Consider the following 22,310-nt stretch of genomic DNA (forward strand, 5'->3'; position numbering starts at 1 on the left):
GGCTTACTATGAGGTCGTTAAGAAGGCTGCAGCAGTCTACAATGTGAAGTTGGAGGAGGAACAGACAAAAGCTGACTTCCTGCTAGAGACTTTGCTCCCCTCACAGACGAAAAGCAGCTTCCTGCCCATGCTGAAGAGCGTCACGGCCCAAGGGACTGAAGCCTTCAAGGAACCGGCCACATGCAGGTCAGTGACCCCGAGGATGGAGAAGAAATACAAGTTCTCTTCCGAGGACCCCCCTTATATCCAGGGCACCATGGCAGCTGACTCCATAATCGCGGCAACGGCCAGAAGAAGTGCCAACCATATCTGGGCCACCACCTAATAAGGAAAGCAGGAGGATGGACCTCACTGGAAGGAAAATTGAAAGAAATGCCGCTATGCATTGGAGGATGGCAAACTCCAATGCACTCCTGAATAGACACCAATATCAGCACTGGGATGAGATGAGCCAGTTGCTGAAACACATGCCTGAGGAGTACAGGCAGAGGGCAGCCCACCTCGTGGAGGGGGGGAAAGGACATAGCAAACGCATGCCTGAAGACAGCCCTAGATGGGGCAGAAACATCCAGCAGGCTGATGGCCATAGGCATCACTGAGAGAAGGCAAGCCTGGCTCAGAATATCAGGCTTCAAGGCAGAAGTGCAAAATAACATCCTGAACACCCCCTTCAACGGGGAGACGTTGTTCGGGGCATCAGTAGATGACAAACTGGCTCAGCTGAAGAAGGACAATGAGACAGCCAAATCGATGGGAGCCCTACAATTCAGGGGGATGCGGAGAGGCCACAAGAACGCTCACGAACCTGGGCTTCTCCATCCACTGGAGGAAGTGCTCCATGGACCCAGAACAAGTGAAAATCTTCCTGGGAGCCCTGATCAACACGGTCGAATGCAGAGTGACACCCAGCGAGAAGAGAACACTCAGCCTGCTGAGGGAGAAACGTCACTACCAGAAGGGGCAAGTTCTGACAGTGAGGACGGTGAGCAAGATCTTGGGGATGATGGCGTCATGCATCCACCTGGTCCCCAATGTTCGGCTAAAGATGAGACCACTACAGGAGTGGCTGCAACAGCAATGGTCACAAGCACAAGGAAGTTGGGAAGATCTAGTGGTTGTTACGCACAATGTGCAGGAGGAGATGAAATGGTGGACGAAGGAGAATATAACGATGGGGAAGCCTCGAACGCCACCGGACCCAACTGTGACCATCACCACAGACGCATCCCAGAAAGGATGGGGCGCACACATGAACAGGCTCAGAGTGAGGGGTCTGTGGAACCCAGGAGATGCGGTCAAGCACATCAACTACCTGGAACTGAAAACAGTGTTGCTGGCCCTCAAGGCCTTCCAAAAGCACCTTTACAACAAAAGGGTGATGATACAGACAGACAACACCACAACAATGTTTTACATCAACAAGCAAGGGGGGACTCAGTCATTCCCTCTGTCGAGCTTGGCTCAAGAAATCTGGAGATGGGCGATCCCACTCAGGATAGACCTGCTTGCCATACACCTGCCAGGGAAGGACAATGTGGAAGCGGATTGGCTCAGCAGGCAAGCATTGGTGTCCCACGAATGGGAACTGAACAACCAAGAGACAGAGAACCTGTTCAAGAGGTGGGGCACACCAACAATAGACCTGTTTGCAACATGCCAGAATGCAAAATGCCAACACTTTGCATCGAGGGAACAGGAACCAATGTCCCATGGGAATGCCCTATGGATAAGCTGGTCAAAGAAATTTGCCTACGCTTTTCCACCAACGCCACTGATCCCCAGAGTCCTGAACAAGTGCAGGTCGAGCAACATGACCCTCATCCTGGTGGCTCCCCAATGGGCGAGGCAGACTTGGTACTCTCAGATTATGGAGATGTCGCAGGGCAGAGCACACAAGTTCCCAAAAAGAAGAGACCTTCTCTCCATGGAAGGGGGACAAGTTCTACACCCAGAACCAGAAAGCCTCTGCCGGTCAGCGTGGCTCCTGAGGACTTAGAGTTCGCACATCTAAAACTACCAGAGAGCACACTTCGGGTGCTGAGAGAAGCAAGGAGACCCAGCACGCGGAAGTGCTATGGGGAGAAATGGAAGAGGTTCACGCAGTGGTGCCACAGGAAAAACCTGGAGAGAAAACTGACTAGAGTCTACAGTACTCAGATACCTCACGCACCTGATCAAAGCCAAACTAAGCTCGTCCTCGCTGAGGGTTCACCTGGCAGCGATTGTGGCATACACAAGTGGAGAAACAGGGAGAAGTTTCTTCACTTCCAGAGTAGTGAAAAGGTTCTTGGAAGGAGCGAAGAGAATAGCGCCACCCAAGAGTATGCCGCCGCCGGCATGGAACTTGAACGTGGTACTGACGGAACTCATGAAGCCACCGTTTGAACCCATCCATAAAGCGTCACTACAAATGCTGACAATGAAGACAGCCTTTCTAGTAGCAATAACATCGCTACGCAGAGTGAGCGAGCTACAAGCTTTGACGCTGCAAGAACCGTACATACAAATACACAGTGACAGGGTCGTGATGAGGACAGACCCGCATTTCATGCCCAAGGTAGTATCTAAATTCCACATGAACCAAAGTATCCAGATACCTAGCTTCTTCCAGAAGCCCACGTCAAACGCGGAGAGGGCGCTCCACACTCTGGATGCAAGGCGGGTAGTAATGCACTATATAGAAAGGACGAAAGAACACAGGAAGACTAAACAATTCTTTGTGTCCTTCGCAAGGAGTCTCCTGGGTAGACCAGTGACTAAGAACACCATAGCAAGATGGATTGCCAAAACAATACAGCTCTGCCACATGCAAGCTGGTGAAGAGCTCACGGAGGGGCCACGAGCCCACTCAACCAGAAAGAAAGGGGCAACGATCGCCTTCCTGGCAAACACGCCCATCCAAGACATATGCCTGGCGGCAATATGGGATTCAGTGCACACTTTCACTAAACACTATTGCGTAGATGTGCAGATGAACAAGGAAGCACAAGTGGGCCAAAGAGTGCTTCAACATATCTTTAACAACCAACACTCATCTTCCACCCAGCCGCCACATGAGTGACAAAACCGCTACGAAATCTATGCACAGCATAGTGAATATTCACGCTGCAAAACGAATAGTTTCTTACCTGTCGGTGTAGTTTTGCAGCTTGAAGATCTTTCTGGATTCACTAGCGAACCCACCCACCTCCGCCAGAAAGATGAGGCTGGAGAAGGTGGAAGGACATGGAGCAAGATAGGAACGTTTAACAAAGACATATATACGTGAAGAAGTTTACGCTAAAGGAAAGTTAATACACATAGCCATGGATTCACCACAAAGGAGAAAAGAAAAAAGAATCCGAAGATGGCGCCCAAGGATGGGATCTTCAGCAGGAAGCGTGCCGACGTCACGAAGGTGCACCAAATGGTGGGACGTCGTCGCCCACCTGGGCTACAAAAAAAAAAGAGAAAAAAGACTACGAATCCGGACCCAACCACCAGATCGCGGAATAATGCACAGCATAGTGAATCCAGAAAGATCTTCAAGCTGCAAAACTACACCGACAGGTAAGAAACTATTCGTTATGCCACACACATCATCGCGCAGCATTTGATCACACGAGTCTGCACATACCAAACTGGCCCCTGCACTCCCCACGCATCAGGAACTTACATGGACACATACATTCCGCATGCATTCCTTTGGGAGGGCAGGCCTACCTCACTACACGCACACACTTTACCCTGGGACACAGTGGTAAAGTGCGCAGAAGCCAAAAATCACTAACACAGGGTCCCCATACAAAGCAAAAAGTTTTATAGGTGAATCTGCCAGAAGGGCCAAGTCCAACAGTGATCCTCACTAGCTTGAAGTTCCATGAGGTTGAGCTGGCAACTACTTTGTCTACATAGACTCTGAAATGCTTCTTCTGTTTTGTTGGCTTGGGAGTACAGGCCTATTTTCACTTGCTAAGGAGTCTTGATTAAATTAACTATAATTGTGTGCCGTCGATGTCAGAGAGGAATTCAGTGCAAGGCATTTATAGCCTATTCATTTATTGAACACCAACAAATAATAGGTAAAGTTTTTTGTTCGAATTTTAACCAGTACTGCAATCTGTGTTTTCGGCATGGTTGTACAGTACAAATCCTGGGGAGTATAACCATTTCACCATTGCATGAAAGTGGTTTTTTTTCCAAAGTTACCCCCTAACTTTTTGCCAGATACCTGATTCACTTTTACTGAGTGTGCTCTGGGTCCTTGCCATTGTACAGAACAGGGGACCCTAGTAATTGAGGATCACATAAATAATAGACATATACTTAATAGTATATATGACCTCTGCCCAGCCGGACAGGTTTTTTAATTATGCAATTTTTTAGTGTTATTCCATATAAATGACAATTATACAAAAGTGGGCACAGCCTGTGACCCACAAGGGACAAGGACAAAACAAGTGACACAAACAATTATGTAGAAACGCTCAAAAGCGGTCTGTACTCATTCCTTGGTAATACAGACTAGTTTACAATCATAGCAACCCATTGTTGTTCAGAAATTATGAGGTCAAATCAACATATGGTGCATTTAGGTCGACGACGTTTCGATGCAATTACACAATACTTGCATCATCATCAGGAAAGGAAATAATGTCATGTTTGTCTGGAGATTAGATTACAACCACAGAGCCTCTCGTAAATACTCAGATTGGGTCCATAGTAAGAATTCCGCACAGCGATAACGAAATGATTACGCTTTCCGCGGGGACTAAAGGGAAAGTTAATTCGGCAGTTCCATGCGTATGGTCCTGGTGGTTATAGCTTCATATGAGGGATAAATTGCTACAGCCTGATGGCTGGACGAGGGGGTTCTGGCGGTGATCCTTGCCAGTCAGGATCCCAGGGCCTATGTTATTTTCCAAACCTGTACCTTTTTTTCCCCAATTGGCACAACTCTCCCCTTCCTGTAAGTCCCTTGCTAGGGGTACCTATGCTACCAAGGGAAAGGCCTCTGAGGGCTGCAGCTTGTATTATGCCACCCTCTTAGACCTCTCACCACAAGCATGCACCACTGTCATTGCATGCTGCGTGTTTTGGTGCTGCTTAAAGTGAAGAGATGACATGGCACACATCCCTGTGTGCCATGCCTGCCCAGCACTGGGGCCAAAGTATGTCACCCTGAAGACAGGGTGCACTATACTTCATATGAATTCCTATATGCAGGTGCAGACAGGCCCCTATAATGTCTAAGGCCATTCTTAGTATAGTTTCACTGTGAACTTCTAACATCTGAGTATATGGTCTAGAAACTTGTCATTATGAGTTTCCTAGCACCATAATGGCTTTACTGAATCCTGAGATGTTTGGTATCAAACTTTTCAAAATATTAAATCTGTACTGATTCCATTGTCAGATTTATTATTCCATGCACTCAGGGGGCCCTTCTAGATGAGGCCTCTGAATCAAACCAACCACTGGTGGGTTCCTGACTGAACAACAGCCTGCCACCACGAGACCTGGACCCCTGAGGTGGGAAGCTTTGCTCCCAGTTCCCAGAAACAAACCCTTTCCTGTACTGAGGTGTTCACACCTCCCCCAGGTCATGAAGAGCCATCTGTGGCAAGAGAGCTTCAAAGGACTTGCTGCCTTTGTAACACAACTCCCAGCCTCTCCTGCTAGCAGGAGCAAGCCACGTCCTGTCTTCACCCCCTTTTTGGCTGAAAGACAAGTTGGGAAATTAGGACAGGCCAGAAGGTGTGCCCACCTCTGGCAACCCCACGACCTTCAGTCGGGGAGGCGAGCTGAAGCCCACTCTTCAGTGCCTCTCATCTAGCAGATGGAAGGCACCCCCAAATCAGTGTCCGGGATTGGGCTCACTCCCCCCCTCACCCCAATGTGGGCTGAGCACGCTAAGGGTGAGGTTACCCTAAGGTCATCAGCCCATTGACTACTACCTGGCTACCCTAGTAACGCCCCTAGATACAGTATTTAGTGGCACCCCTGAACCCAGCTCATCAGTTCCTTACGACCTAAGACGATTGGCGAAGAAGACAGCACAGCAGAAGATGATCCAGGTGATCACTGCTTTAGCCTCAGTCCCATCGGCCTGCCTGCACCTTCACGCAACCGATGCAGCACAACGACTTCCAGCCTGAAGACCAGCGACCTCCAAAAACCCTTAGAGGACTGATTCGCGTCGAAAAAGACCCAAGACTCCTAAGACAGCTACTCTGTCTCCAAAAAGAACTCCCAAGACCCTGCGGAACCGTCAAGACTCACCTTCCAGACCCGTCCTCTGCACCAGACGCCCATGGCCCGAATCCAGGAGACCCACTGGTCCAGAAGAGGTTCCCCAGTGGTCTCAAGTCTGAATCCATCGAGGAGTGACTTCACCCAGCCGTGGTGACAACGCCTGCAGCCTCTGCATCAAGACCCCCCTCAACTGCGAGCTGCCCGGCAAGAAGAAACCCAATGTCCAAAGATACCCCTGCATCCGCCGACCCTGCATCCTTGTGACCTGAACCAACGGTGTCCCAATGTCTCATGGCATCCCAACTACCTCCCCTGGCTGCTGGTTCCACCGAAGTGACCTCCTGGTCCAAGCCTGAAACCGGTACAGACAAACTCCATATGGTAACATTGGCCTCCCGATGCTGCATGAGCACCCTGCACCCAGCCGCCCCTGTGCCGCTGTTGGTGTGGTTGTGCTGCTGCCTTGGGCCCCCGTTGTACTTGCCTCAACTCTTGAAGATTGTCCTCCAAGTCCATTTTACCTGCCTGTGAGCAGTCTCCAACCGATGTGCCCCTAATCTTCATTGACTAGCATTGGCACCCCTACACTCTGCACCCAGCTGCCGTAGTGCCTGTGGTGGTGCACATTGAGTGTAGAATTGAACCTTGGGGAACATTGGTTCTACCCCCACAAATCACCCCCTCCGCCCAAGAACCACACCAAAAGTTGTTGTACCTACCTGCACGTATTAACTTTGTTTTTCCCATAGGAGTGCCTAGTGTGGCCTTTTTCTGAAAGATTTTGACTCTCAAAAGTAACTTAGTGTCTACCAGTGAGTTGTCCTGCTTACTAATGAACTGCAGTACCTAAACTGTATTATTTGTTTGTTTTGCACAAAGTTAGAAAAGTAACTAAAACGTAATCTGAAGTAATTCCAAGTATCCCAAAGAGTTTACAACATATTTCCTATACTGCAAAGTACCTTGTTAGCCTATATAAAACCAGTACACACCTTATTTTGAAAAGTATTATTGTTTTGAAAGTATCACTTAACAGCAACCAAGTAATTCTTGTTTCCCGTAATAAAAATAACAAAGTAACAACTTTTTTTACAAAAACTGGTCTGGATTCAGACAATTCAAAACTTTATTTGGCAGCATTGTCGCATCCATAAATATTGCTCCCAACAGGGGATTTGCAAAACTTTATCCAGAGAGAGGCAGTCCAGTATTAGATCTCTTGTTAAGGTGGATCCAGGGTTTTTCCATATTGATAACCGGAGCAGGGCCGCCTGGACACTGATCAAGTCTTCCAGGTATCGCATCCAGAGTTTTTTATGATTAATGTAATTGGCAGCAGAGATGGTAAGGGCCAGCAATCTCCTTAGATCAAATCGAAGTTGCCTGCTTTCATTGTTGAAACTGTGGGTGCTATTTGATAGCCCTTTTCTCAATTTCTAATCAAATTCTTGATGGACTTGACCACGACTTGAATCAGTCCACACAAACTGTTAAGGGTCCTCCAGCACTTTTATGTCCTGAAGATGGTCTAGCGGATGTCTACAAAATAGACCGAAACTTCGACAATTGCACCTACTTTCACGTTGAACTGTTGTTTTCAAGGATCTGTTGTCTGGTGAACCAGTCACATTTTCCGGTTATATTTTTATATAGAGGTGTCCACACTAGTGAATAAGAGGTGTTTGCAACATCAAATGGTCTGGACACATCAGTTGCAATGTGTAGTTTCACTTAGAGGTTTGTATTAACTAATCTTTTTTTTTTTTTTTGTACCCTTCGAAGATTTTTTATTATAAATGTAATTCTTTAAAAACATTTACACACGTGTATGTAAGATCTTTTTCTAACAGATTAATTCAAGTATAAATGATTTAAATTGAATTTCTAAAATAATTTAATGCAAGCGACTGCAAAAAGCTTGTCATTATTTGTATAGTAAATGTTTAAACTATGTATGCTGTAGAAAATCACTTGTAGGCACCCTCAGCCTTTAATATACTGATTACTCAAGACTCTACGGGTATATTGGGTTTCCATCTTTTTCTTATACTAGTGGATAGAGGTGCTTCAGATCAGGGACAAGTATTCGGGCTGTTTTAAAAGACTGCCAGGTACAAGTACCCTGGCGACTCACTGCAGGCTACTGCAGTATATGGGATGAGGCCGTAAAATGGTTAGACAAACGTTTTCACCTGGTTGCCTTGAGCAATGATTGCCTCACATGTTGTAATGGGATATATACACATGTATTCGCCTTGTAAATACATAATCAGTGAACTTTTATATCTTGCTTCTTAGGTGTATATTTTTATATTTTGTCACACTGGAGTACCGCGTCACCTGCTCTTAAGTTATCTGTTAGAACAGTATCTCCATATAGAACTTTTTTTAAATAATAGAAAAATTACCACAAAAACCTTTATTTATATATATATATATATATATATATATATATATATATATAATTTTTTTTTTTTTTTTTTTATTGTGTACTCCTGTTTGTACAATACATCAGAGTGTGTAGGTACCACTTGGTTTTTTGAAATAATACAGTGAATTGTGGGCTTCCCCGAACTGATGCAAGAGGGTTGCCAATATTTGTCTGAAAAGAGTCCCACGGTGGACACTGTTTTGTATATGAAGACTCCTGACTCTGGTACCCGTGGGGGGGGGGGGGGGGGGGGGGGATGTGTATATATATATATATATATATATTAGGAGCATGTTTTAAAGGAGGATCCTTAATCAGTAATTCGGAAACCCTTACTTTAGAGAGATTGTTATTCAGGGTCTCTATGCATCCAAGTCGGTCTACCAGAGGTTTATTTTGGCCTCTAGGATGGACTCGACCTTAGTACAAAATATACCTAGTAGCTTGGAGTCTGATAAGGTGGTATCAAGGGCCTGAGTAGCAAGGCAGTGGTATGTGAGTGGGTGGACAGGAAGGTGCAGGCGGTTGAACCCATGAAAGTATATCTTTTGAACCCGGGTACCTTGAACGGGTAACTTTTTCTTGGGAGACCTAGCTTTGACTAGGGGTCATATGCGTTTTAAGGCTGGCTGTGGTGATCAAAACAAGCATGACTCACTTTGGCTTGAAAGAACTACTGCAACAACAAAGGCATGGCTGGGGATCTTAGTTCCCTCTCCAGGCGTTGGCAAAACATAGTTTAAAGTCACGCTCCCCTGGAGGTTATCGATAGTACTAGAAATAGCACCAAGTAGCTGGGAAAGCACAACCTCATTGTCAAGGGAGAGTCTACGGTCAGTTAGATCGATTTCACCCTCCACAAGGGCGATTGCAAGCTCAAGCATACTTTCATTGGTGGTGATAGGAGGTCGCACCTTCACTGTGTCCCCACCTGCTCTGCGTTTTCCCATCCTCATCCATCTCGCCTTTGGCAGGGATTCAATCCTTATCGGTTACAAGACCAAGTACTGCTTGCCGCTCCGAACTCAAACACAAGAGGGAAGGCCTTACCCGTCTTTGCACAGTTGTGCACCCTGCGAACCTGCAAACCTCGGAAGCGTAATGCCCTTGAATGATGTTCAATGTTGATTGTTGATGGTTTGAACCCCAGCTTGTCTTCCTCCTGATAGTCTGGCAGCCCCTCTGGCCGCTAACACTCCTTGGGAGTCCCCAGCAGGTATCTACCAGAAGAGCTAAACACACAACTATGCCTATGTAGAGCACCTAGAAAAAACAGTACCATGAGGCACTACGAAGTTCAAAATGATACAAAACGGGTAAGTGACTAGCAAACATCCACTTACCTCCTCCTGCTGGTCTTGCTGCAGCTGCCACAACCAGCACATGAAGGAAAAGCCACAGTTTCGGTCTGCAGGTTGTACTATCAAGCAGACAGGTGGCACCTGGAGGGATTGATGGTACACTTGAGCTGGAGTCTAGCTTCCCGGATTCAGTCTTTGAGTGTGTGACATAATTTCTTGCCTGAGTGTGTGTACACCAAACGCTTAACACTATCTTCTGATAAGCCTAACTTCTCAGCCCAGCTACCTCTAACTTGATTGTAAGCTATTATCTACTTTAATCTCTGCCATACCATTGGGGACTTAATGGAATCTGTGCATGCTATACCTCTTTTTGGTATGGTATATACTGAGCCAGCTTCCTACAATCATAATAAGAATCCTGTCTAGCTCAGGGGAGTCTATTTTTATATGGATTTGGTTGTGTTCAGGAACCGTCGTCTTGGTGTCAAGGCTGTGGAAAGATTACTTAATATCCAAACCTTAAAAACTACAGTTGCCCATAATGCATTCAGTTCACAAAGATTTTGGTGTGATATTCTCTTGGAATATTCCTGCCTTATTGCTTTCCTAGAGTAAGTCCGGAGTATTCCTTGAATGCAGGATCAAGGCAGAAGTATTGTTAGAGTAAGTCACAACTACAAGCACAAAAAATCTTTGAATTGGCTCCCAAAATTCTGAACTTCTCTACTGCTACATCCAAACTAGACACCATACCTCTTGTTAAATAACACCAGCCTACAGGAGTCAAACATATGTAATGTTCTTCAAATTCTTAGAACTGTTGCTTCATTGTCCACTTGAATGATAGCTTATAGGCTCCAGTTAACGTAGGTTCCCTTTGTAGCAGTGATATCACAGTGCCTTTTGGTTTTAATTGCATCAGCTCCTCTGCGATTACATGCAATTGTTTGATCATCTGAATTGTGGTGTCAAGCAGTATCTATCAAGATGTGATTAACCAAAGATAATGGCATGGGCTACCAAGTTAGTGCCCTGATTTATTTCAAGGACTACTTCAATTCATTACATTTGTTGCTTTTTCTGCTGTCTTCAGTTAGGCTATTATCTGAACTTAGTAGGCCTGCTAAATATGTGGTAATTATTGCATAACATTACTTGCACATCTTTGTTACTATACTGATTATTTATTTATTTATTTATTGTTAGGAGGGAGAAGTATATGCTATAGAAACATTTGGTAGCACAGGAAAAGGAGTGGTTCATGACGACATGGAATGTTCTCACTATATGAAAAACTTTGATGTTGGACATGTGCCAATAAGGTATGTTGCATCGATGTCTACTTACTGAGTGTATAAATGGGTGTCTTGTTCCATATTTTTTTTCTCTATTTTATGTAAAGCTTGTATGTTAAAACCGTCACGATAACTAGGCTTAGACTTGGTTGTAATTTAATTTGTACTTAAGCTGTCCTGTATTTTTGTGATATTTTGCATGGGGTTGTTTTTAGAAAATGTTCAAAAACACCAGAAAATAATGGACTGTTTTGAAGCATAGTGTATACATTAAAAGTTGACCCTAATCTAAGATTATTAGCATTGTTCCTGTAATTAAATGTGTACAGAATTTCATAGCATACCAGAAATTCAGTGTTCAATACGATCTGATATTGGCGGGCAGGGAACGGGGGGGAAACATGGCGGCTGCAGGCTAGAGCGGTGCGCGCGTCCTAACAGTCCTCCAATACACTGCTGCACTGCCGGCATTTTTTGGCGTTTTTCCGGCGAGTTATGTTGTGAGAAGCGGATCTAAAAGGGAAATGAGGGAGGAATAAAACTCGGCGATAAAGTTGTGGCTCGGCTCCCCTTACCGGCTTTTGTTAAAATAATCGATGTGTTTGGTCGCGGACCCCCCCCCCCCCCTCCCCCGCCTCCTTGCTGCAGTGGAGGCATGCAGACGCGGAGCTGAGGCGCGGCCGCACGGCGGCGGCTCGCGGGCTCATCAGAGGGAAATCCAGCAGTAATAGAGGAGGCGCTGCTGCCGGATTCCATTCAGTTTTTTCCAGCATTTTCCCTGCGACCCCTGCAGAGAGAATTGCCGGCAAGGATGCAAAGCCTGGGGCGCTGAATTCAGAAAGTTCCGAGGTCCCTGGAGGTTTGGCTGTGGACACTGGAAGTAAGGTCGGGGGGCTGGGGAAGGGTGCAGGGACTCCTCGTTCTAACACCAGAAAGCTCACAAAGAAGAGGCAGGCTCCAAAAAGTAAAAACAGGGGAAAGAATACAAAAGTGGAAAAAACAAATAGGACCCAGAAAGTGCGACTAGGGCGGAGGTAGGGACGAAGAGAGGCTCAGCAGTAGATAGGGGGGTTGTGGTGGAGGCTGAGGTCAATAGAACTAGGGAAAGTACTGGTGATAACCAGGGGGCCAGAATTAAGGAGGCGAGCAAAAGCACTAAAATAAGTGGTAGTTCTCAGACAGGGGCTAATAACAAGCGTCCAGAGTAGCGCAGTATGCATTATCCCTTCATTGCGTTCCTTCTTTAAAGCACTACCCCAGGTATTAGATATTTTACCAACTAAACCTACCGAGCCCACTTCTACTTTAGAGTCTGGTATGGCTGAGCTTTCTCTTCTCCCTGAAGCTACAGCTGTAGTCACTGCTGTCAGTGAGCAAGTACTAGCTGTGCAGGACGAGGCGGCAATTAATTTTAAAGTAGGTGATACGAGGCCACCTGATGTTGCTCCTGGGGCCGGGACATGTACCAGTTCTGGGGGAAGTGCTGGGGGGAGATTGGTGACACATGAAGCAGGAGAAAATGGGGTTGGAAATTCGCTCGAGGACCTCATAACATCAATGAGGGAGGAGATATGGTGTGACTTTTTGGTCTCTAAATCAAATCAGAATGAGATGAGGGCCGCGTGTGAGATCCTCGAGAGGAAAGTAGACGGTCTCTGCACAAGAACAGAGGTTCTTGAGGGCTCTGTTGGGTCATTGAAGGTCAACCTAGAGATAGCTGAGACCAAATTCAAAATCTACGGAGAGGGGGATGTCATGCTGGAGAGGGTTGAATCCCTGGAAAATTATTCACGGCGGAACAATCTTCGGCTCCTGAAGGTCCCGGAGGGAAAGGAAGGGGGGGACATTAAGGCCTATGTGGTTACATTACTGAAAGACTCCCTAAATCTTGAAGAGGCAGGCGACGTTCTAGAGAAAGATATACAGCGGATACATCGGGATCCCGTCCGTTTAAACCCTGGCCGAATTAAACCCAGAAAGATCTTGATTAACTTCCTTACATACACCCTAAAGGAAAAAATCCTAAACCTCGCACTGAAAGCAAAAACGTTAAAGGGTCCTGATTTTCCCTTTGAGGTACGGTCAGACCTCTCTAAATCCACACTAGATCAACAGTGGGAACTTGGCCAAAGAATGGACAAGTTTAGATCGTTTGGTTCAACGGTGCAGATGAGGTTCCCCGCGTCTCTGCGGGTAATGTATAACAATAAAATGCACAATATTCGATCTCCTCTTGAGGCCGACGAATTGTTGGTATCTATTGGGGATCATTCGCGGGGGGAATATAATCAAGTTCTTGGCACCTTCTGCACTATGTAACCTATTTTAGGCCTAAGAGATTCAGGTTAAGGCTATAATTCCCAAATTTTATTGGTAAGGGGGAAAGAGATAATGAGAAAAAGGTGGGAAAAAAAGAATAAAAGAAATAGAGAAAAAAAATTAATAACACAAAGTGGGGGTAAAAATAAAAGTATCTACAAAAGGAAAAAATAAATAAAATGATTTCCCTTCAATATCAGTTATGTTTCTAGTAGTAGTCTTCTCTAGTAAGCAGTGTAGGAGGGGGGGATGTTGGAGGACGTAAATCTGGCTACACATCAGGCCAGAATAAGTGTGGGAGGGTTTTCCAGGCGGGATGGGGGGTACGGGTGGGGGCACTTTGAGTGGGGGGATTTTTTTTTTTAAATCCTCATATGTCAGCCCTTTTTAAGTTCTTTATGTGCCCTGGTAGTGTATTTATCCAGACTCAGTGTTGCCAGATTGTGTGGTCGAGGGGCCCAGGATTCTGGGATCATGGGAGGGGTGGTGTAAAGGTGAGGGAGAGGGAAGCAATTACATGACTTCCATTCAATATTTATCCTGGAATGTCAATGGTCTGTGCGTGAGGAGTAGAAGAGACCGAATTCTCCAATATTTGAGAGATTCCCCCGCGCAGATCATTGTCATAAAGACACACCTCCTCAACGCAGAAGCCACCGAAATATTAGAAGAGATGGATTGATAAATTCATATGTACAGACCACAATGCAAATATCAGAGGGATCCTCTTTATTTTAAAAAAATCAGCAAAAGTCCAGATACTAGACTATAAAGAGGATCATAGTGGGAGATGGCTCCTCCTAAGAATCTCGGTAGATGGTTGGATTTGTACATTGGTGGGCTATTATGATCCAAACCAAGATGATCCGTCTTACTTGGACATTATCAGGAATCATCTGGTAACTTCCCAAGACCCCGTAATTTGGGTGGGCGTTTTTATTATTGTACTCAACCCTAAATTAGATAAATCCCCTAACTCTAGAGCCTGCACACTCTCTAAATCAAGGCAAACCCTTGTAGCAATAATGACACAGCTGGGTCTAGCGGATCTATGGAGGGAAAGGGTAGGCAATTAATTGGGGGTTTCTTTTCGGAACCTTAAATATAAGCATAAATCGAGAATCGATTATGCTTGGTTTAGCTATTGTCTCAAAGACTCATTAACGGCGATAGTAGATCTCCCCTCCCATCTTTCCGACCACTCGTTTATTTTGTTCACTTTAAGATCTTACCAGCAGATTAGACATGCGTCGTGGTCCTTTGATCGGACCATTCTATTGGAGGACGATGAAATCAGTTTTCTTTTAGCAGAGTGCAAACTATTTTTGGAGATTAATCTCGAATCTGCTGTTATAGCCACGGTGTGGGATGCCCTGGAAGCTTTGTTGAGAGGGTGTATAACCAACAGAGCCTACCATAGGGGGAAGTCATATAGGGAGAAGATAAAAACTCTGGAGCTGGAGCTGGAGATGAATTTAATCTAGCAAAAGCTCGGCACCTCCATGGGTTCAACAGACTAGCAAAGGAAGCTGGCTGACCTGAAAAAACAGCTGGAGAACATCCTACAAGAAAGGGTGGCTAAGAGATGGGAGGCAAGTAAGATCTCCCATTTTGAATTTGGGGAAGCGGCTGGTAGGGTTTTGGCCTGGAAAGATAAAGCTGACCAAGCTCAAAATTACATCAGAGAAATAAAATTGGAAGGGGAGGCTGCTTCCAGGATTTCTAATTCAGATATTGGGAGCGCTTTTCTGGGTTTTTTCGAGGGGGTTTATAAAGAGGACATTACCAACGACCATGTGGCAAGGGATTCTTGGCTTGATAAAATCTCTCTGCCGACTCTCTCAATAGTGCAAAGCAACCGTTTGGAGATGGAAATATCGGAGGCAGAAGTGAGCAAAGCCATTGGACAACTTAAGCGAGGGAAGGCGGCTGGCCCTGATGGCCTACCAGGAGAGTTATATTGTGTGTTAGTTGTAGCCATTGTTCCAACACTGACTGCACTTTTGATGGGATTCTCATGAAGGGGGAGGCTCCCCCAAAGTCTTAAAGTGAAGCAACTATCGTTTTGATCCATAAGCCAGGGAAAGACCCGACTGAGTGCGGATCCTACCGGCCAATTTCGCTCCTGAACAGCGATTATAAAATCTTCGCAACTATCATGTCAACTAGATTGGGGAGTGTAATTGGCTCAATTGTACATCAAGACCAGAAAGGGTTCATTAAAGGGCGTCAGTTAGCTGACCTTACGCACAATTTGGTGGGAGCTTTAGACATTGCCTCCGCCTTCTCTCTTCCTCTGGCAACCCTCACTTTAGACGCAACAAAAGCCTTCGATAGGCCCTATCTGGCCGCGGTTCTGAAAAAATTTACATTTGGAGAGGATTTCTGTTGAGTTATCACTCTCATGTATAGGGCCCCATCGGCCAGGTTGTTAATTAATGGTGTCCTGACAGAACCCTTTAACATTACGAGAGGCTCTAGGCAGGGCTGGCCGCTCTCTCCCCTCCTCTTCAATTTGTACATTGGACCGTTCGCTCAAGTTTTGAGAGAAGAGGTTAACATCCCCCCTTTCAAATTCGAGGGGTGGGAGAGGCAGGTAGCCCTGCCTAGTGCCCCTCGTAATTTTCGAGGGGTGGGAGATGCGGGTAGCACTCTATGCAGACGATATCCTCATCTTCACGTCTGACCCGGATCTATCATTTCCCACTGTTATCAAGAGGGCGGAGGAGTTTGGGCGGATTTCGGGGTACGAGATTAACACCAGTAAAACAGAAATAATGGCATGGAACATTGCTAACGTATAACTGGATGTGATCTCCTCCATGCGATATCTTGGAATCCTGGTTACCCAAGAAGTTGGAAATATTGTGCAAAACAATCTAGACCGGGTTTATAACGAATGTCGGAAGCTATTCATATCTTGGGTTTACCTTCCACTTACCATACTGGGGAGAATAAGTTTAGTAAAGATGGCTATCCTTCCCAAATTTACATTTATCTTTAACACCATCCCCTTGGCCTTTGATGCTAAACAGCTGGATAAATGTCAGCGAGAGATTAATTCCTTTATTTGGAACTATAAACCACTAGATTGGCATGGAAGAAGTTGAGGAGGGAAAAGGGAGGGCTGGTACTACCTGACTTAAAGTACTATGCATGGGCTTTTCAGTTGTCCCACTCTAGAATGCTTTTGAAAACACCATCCAGTCTATCAATAGGGACAATGTTTCAAGCCGTGCTAGTTGGGGCGGACCTACCAATTGACGGATTTCTGTTTAAATTCGGGGACCTGAAATTTTTCTAAAAAAGTTGTTAAAAATTCTTCAATCCTTGGCTAAAGCCTGGGCACAGATTATAAAGAGATTAGGGCTTTCCTATTTCTCAAACTTTGCGCCAGTGTGGAATTCCCCAGGTTTACCGTTATGTTTAAAGGACAGTTTGTCGACTCCTGTGAAGGATGCTGGGATTGCAAGATGGGGATACCTGTTGGCAGGAGGGTCTATGATGGCATGGGCAGAGTTACGGGATAGGGTAGGCCCTGGATTATCCAGATTTAAGCATATGCAGCTCGATAGCTGGTCTAGGGCCCTGTGTAGGAAAGGTGTTCTTCTGGGGAAAGTTAGCAACCTGGAACAGCAATTGGTAGAGAGGCAAGGGGGAGGTAAAGAGGTAGCTTTGTGGTACTGGAGTTTACTGGAAGAGGTTGATGGGGAGTTTACCCTACCTGATGAGCTGTGGGGGGAAGAGCTAGGCTTTCAGTGCAAGGGGATCTGGGTAAAATCTTTTACTCTCCTCTATAAAACCGTTAAACCGGCATGGCTGAGTCGTAACCATCTGTTCACGGCACATCTGGCTTACATCTCCCCTCTAAGGCTTTCAAAATTCTAGCCAGGAAAAAGATGTAACAAATGTAATCCCCCAGAAGCATCTGACGTACACATGTTTAAGGACTGCCCTTCCATCTGCCGGTTCTGGGAAGAAGTGAAGTCCTCATTGGACTCTATCCTTAATACATCATTGTCTATCACTCTGCCACTAATAATTTTCGGCTTGGATGCTAGCATCACTGGTCAGGCAAAGTCTTTCTTATTTTATGCAATTCTTCTGGCCAGAAGGCAAATTTGTAAATTTTGGGTTGAAACAACGGCACCATCACACTTGGGCCGGCTGACGTCCCTATATGAAACATCTAAGGTGGACTTTGCCAGACTATGTAGCTAACGTAATTTGGCTTTTTGGGATATATTGGTTCAGTGGAGATAGGGTTCAGTTTTTTTTTTTTTTTTTCCCCCGGGTCCTATAATTATGCCTACAACCCTCCATGGACCTTGGGTTGTTGGTCCCCTCGGATACTGTAACGGTCCAACAAGTTGGAAAATACCTTGATGGAGTAATTGCTATCCCACACCCCTTCCCCCCTCTTATTCCTCTGGATTCTTCTATCACCAATATGTCAATCGTGTCTCTCAGAGTAGGACACGCAGGGTGGTTGGCGTCTCTTGAAAAGAGGGTAAGGCAAATGAGGACAAAAAAAAATACGATCCGATAATGCAGCACAAAGAAAAGCTCTTCAGTCAAAAATAAGTGCATTATTAAGATTTTTGTTCATATTGGTGAAAGTTCTACCTCAAATCTACAGTTTAATGGAAACCACTTTCTAAATTAAGTTCTAATGTACCACTGTGAAAAACTGAAAAGGTAGCTCACACCGTAAAAATGTAGTCTAAAGAAACATGGGTTTTTAGCCTTTTGACTTGAGGAAGAAGGGCTCAAATGTGAGCTCTTTTGCACTCTTGATGGAATCCCACTGCATCATTTTGGGAAACACCCGTTACAACGAAAGTACTGCATCGCAGCGCGACTATTACACCGCGGATGGCTGCACACCACATGCTAGCGCGCCGCATGCTAAGACGTCGCTACATCGCTAGACATTACATCGCCAGCGATGACATAGGCCATTACATCGCCAGTGATGACATCGCATCGTGATGGGAAATGAAGAAACTGAAAATGAAACCAAAATTGCTCTAAACTGCAAATCTGATGTAATTGGAGAAATGCGAAATAATATTCACCACACGGAAAAATGCTAAACTGCACAATATAATATTCACCAAAATTAATGAATGTTAGCACAAATGCTAAACTGCACGATATAATATTCACCAAAATGAAACAAAAATTGCTCTAAACTGTGACGTGCGAGTCACAGTGTGAAACGATATAATATTCACCATGACCTGCGAGGACCAGAAACAATGTAATATTCACCATGTAATGGGAAACGCTCACAAAATATCTTAATTGAGCTGCGTGCGAGGCCCCCAAATATATATATACACTTACACATTTTAATGTGTTTTGTTGACACTACGCTAACCTAATATATTAATGTTATGGTAAACTATCACAAACTCTAAACTGCGTGCGAGGCCCCCAAATACTAGAAAAGATTCACGACCACATAACAAGATTATGTGGTCTGAGGCCAAGTGCTGCCGACTTTGGTGCTGGGAACTAAGGTTCGAGCCTCCTGTCACGTCTCCCAAAACGAACGCTCACCTAATATATTAATGTTAATGTTGGGAAACGATCATAAAATATATAAATTAAGCTAAACTGCGTGCGAGAACCCCAAATATACACTTACTAAATTTTAAGTGTTTTTGTAACACTTACTACTTTCTATGTATGTGGGTGGATGGGTGGATGGGTGGGTGGGTGGAGGGGTGGGTGGGTGGAGGGATGCGTGGGCGGGTGGGTGGACGGGTGGGTGAATGCATGGGTGGGTGGTGGCGTGGGTGGGTGGATAATTTATTTTAATTAATGAAATTTATGTTTAATTTTTGCGTAATCTAATTCTGTAGCGGGTTGTGGGTTTATAGGGGAATAGGGTGGGAAGTAATTTAATTGTAATTAAATAAATATGTACATTTATTGGTATTTATTTTTAATTGTTAATTACTTTTTAATTGCTAATTAATTGTTAATTTGTAATTAATTGGTAACTAATTGTAATAATTTTAATTTGTATTTTTAATTGATTAATTATTATATTAAATTGGTAATTACTTTTAAATATTTTTTTATGGATATTAATGTTTTTTTTAAAATAATATATGAAGTATTTACTTTCCCTACTGTTGCACTCACTGGAGTGGGAATAGTAATTTTTACCCCTACGCTATCCAACGCTTTCCCTACTGTTGCACTCTCTGGAGTGGGAATAGTAATTTTTACCCCTATGCTATCCAATGCTTTCCCTACTGTTGCACTCACTAGAGTGGGAGTAGTAATTTTTACCCCTACACTATCCAGCGCTTTCCCTACTGTTGCACTCTCTGGAGTGGGAATAGTAATTTTTTACCCCTACGCTATCCAACGCTCTGCCACAGTCCTGCCACAGAGAGTTGGAGGAGAAACCACACCCACATATATTTCCTTTAATCGTCTCCCTCTCAGACCTGACAATGCTGATCAGGAAACCATTCTTGCTCTGAGCTCAGTTAGGGGGATATCTACAGAGCCCAGAAATGATTCGTTTAATCACCCTCTGAAAATTCTGCCTGTGCTCAGACCTGGCAGGGCCCGACCCACTTAAAGCCCTGCCATTAGGCTTTATAGAGATACTAAGCAATCTCTCCAAAATCAACAGTGACTGTATCAAGATGCCGTTTTCTGCGCTGTGCCAGTGTAGAAGGGATCTGTGCTCTTCTTTTTGTCATCTCGAGTGGGTAGATTAACTCAATTTAATACCGAGTTAACTCATGTTTTGCTGACAGCGAAGCTCAAAAACACAATGCAGTAAATACCTCTTTGTGATTCTGTGCTCTGGTGTCAGAATAACATGCATTAATCGGAGAGATTTCGAATTAATGAACTCATTTGAGATGCCGAAAATAATCACACATCCCTTCTGCCCTGGCGAAGTGCAGAAAGCGCATGATTATACGGCCTCTGCTGCAGTTACTTGATGTGAGAGGAATATTAATAAAAAACACATTTGAGTGCATCGTACAAAACCCTCATGAAGTCTTTCATAACTTACACGAAATGAAACCAGGACCCAGGTTCGTGTCTAACCACACAATATCTGGTGCAATTGCGTGAATAGTAAATAGTAAAAGTCAATTCAAGTGCGCGATACAAAGATCCTGGGTAGGGGGACCAACTGGCTTAGATGCAAATGAAGGACAGTGAGTGTAAAAATTCAGGACAAAGGTTAGGATACATTTATAAAATTAATTTACCCCCCCCCCCCCCCCCCCCCCAAAAACACAAACATGCAATAAAAAGTGAAGAATTGGCGTTGGGGGGGACGGGGGGGGGGTTGGAGTGGGGTCCAGGACTTACAGGCCGGTTCACGCAGGCGATATCAAACAGCGTTGTTTTGCCATGCGACTTGGTGTGCTGCGGGGTAATGTACGGGCCAATAGAAAGCAACGGAATCCCGTTGCAACAGATAGCGAGGTAAAAACAGACAATGTCATGGTCTGTGCGATGTAATAGATGCGGGGAAAAAGCGCACGATCTCAATGTGCGCGATGTAACGTCCTACATCCATCATTTTTGATTCTCACAATAAAGGACTGATTAAAATTGAGCCGTTTTAGACCACTTTTTTTTTTTTAGTCTATGGGCCGTATTATGGTCCAGGCGCATTTCATTGTTTGCGCCAGGCGCACCTTCAGAAGATCCACCTGCAAGGGGATGTCTGGAGGGGTCCATAGGACCCCCTTTCCCCCATCCAGAGGTCTGCACTCAGGGGGCACACTCACTGCGAGTTTGCCCCCCTGAGAGCTTCTTTGCCTCTGTGCTCGCTTTTGTAATATAGCACAGAGGTTAAGGAATTCCCTCATTTGCATAGGGCGTGCCCCTATGCAAATTAGAGAATGCCCCCTAAAGGTAGCGCTGGCGCTTTAAGTGCGCCAGCACTATCGGAATTGCTGAAGCGTCTGAGCCCCCTTCTGTAATACCAATGTGCCCAGAGGGCGCGCATAACAGGCGCAAACGCCCATTGCACCCTTGGTGCACTGAGTGTAATACGTCCCTTGTGTCCTTTCCCCACTAATATGGAAGTGTGTTCTTTTTCAAACTAATTTTGCCTATTTACTGAGGTGTGGTTAGCTTGCTCTGTTCTATAAAATTAACAAATAGACCAACTATGGCATTGAATGCAGAGTGACAGCTTTTGTTCTGTGAGAGGACTGGTGGTAGCTTGGTTGGATGAGTTTTAGAGACCCTGATTTTCAGCCATGCATTTCCATTGTGTGTCAATCTGAGGATTCCTCAAACTGAGTACCATCACCTTTTACAAATGGATCCTAAACATTATTGAACATGGATCAAATTATTAAAACAACCTCCAAACTTAATACCAACATCAAAAATGGTCAACTTCTGAATATGTAGTAACCTCAAAGAAGAGATAGAATATCTATAGTTCAAACTGATGATAGAAAGAGTTCCTGCACTCAGTCTTCTTCCTTGTACAGAAACCAGATAAAACTTTGTGACCAACGCCATTGGGTTCTGCAGAGGGGAGTGAGGGAGGGTGCAGAGTGACTGCTCACACTGTATGAGAAGTGGTTACTTACAAGACATAGCGACACACGTTTAACATCAGATCCGTATAAATTCACTCGAAACACCTCAGACACTGGGAAATCCCCAGGCCAATTGCGTTGGGAGGGGGAGCTGGGTAGCGAACTTTCACCGAAAGAA

The 22,310-nt window shown here is 45.0% G+C and overlaps 1 protein-coding gene across 1 annotated transcript in view; it reads left to right on the top strand.

The window, feature by feature from the left end:
* Nucleotides 1-22,310, top strand: part of METAP2 (methionyl aminopeptidase 2) — a 169,534-nt gene that overhangs the window by 116,466 nt on the left and 30,758 nt on the right. Inside the window, exon 10 of the mRNA XM_086919070.1 lies at nucleotides 11,176-11,291. Within this exon, the coding sequence (XP_086775196.1) occupies nucleotides 11,176-11,291 (116 nt within the window). The remainder of the gene's footprint in view (nucleotides 1-11,175; nucleotides 11,292-22,310) is intronic.

The sequence above is a fragment of the Lissotriton vulgaris genome, chromosome 1_1 (genome assembly GCF_964263255.1).
Source record: "Lissotriton vulgaris chromosome 1_1, aLisVul1.2, whole genome shotgun sequence".
NCBI classification, from domain to species: domain Eukaryota; kingdom Metazoa; phylum Chordata; class Amphibia; order Caudata; family Salamandridae; genus Lissotriton; species Lissotriton vulgaris.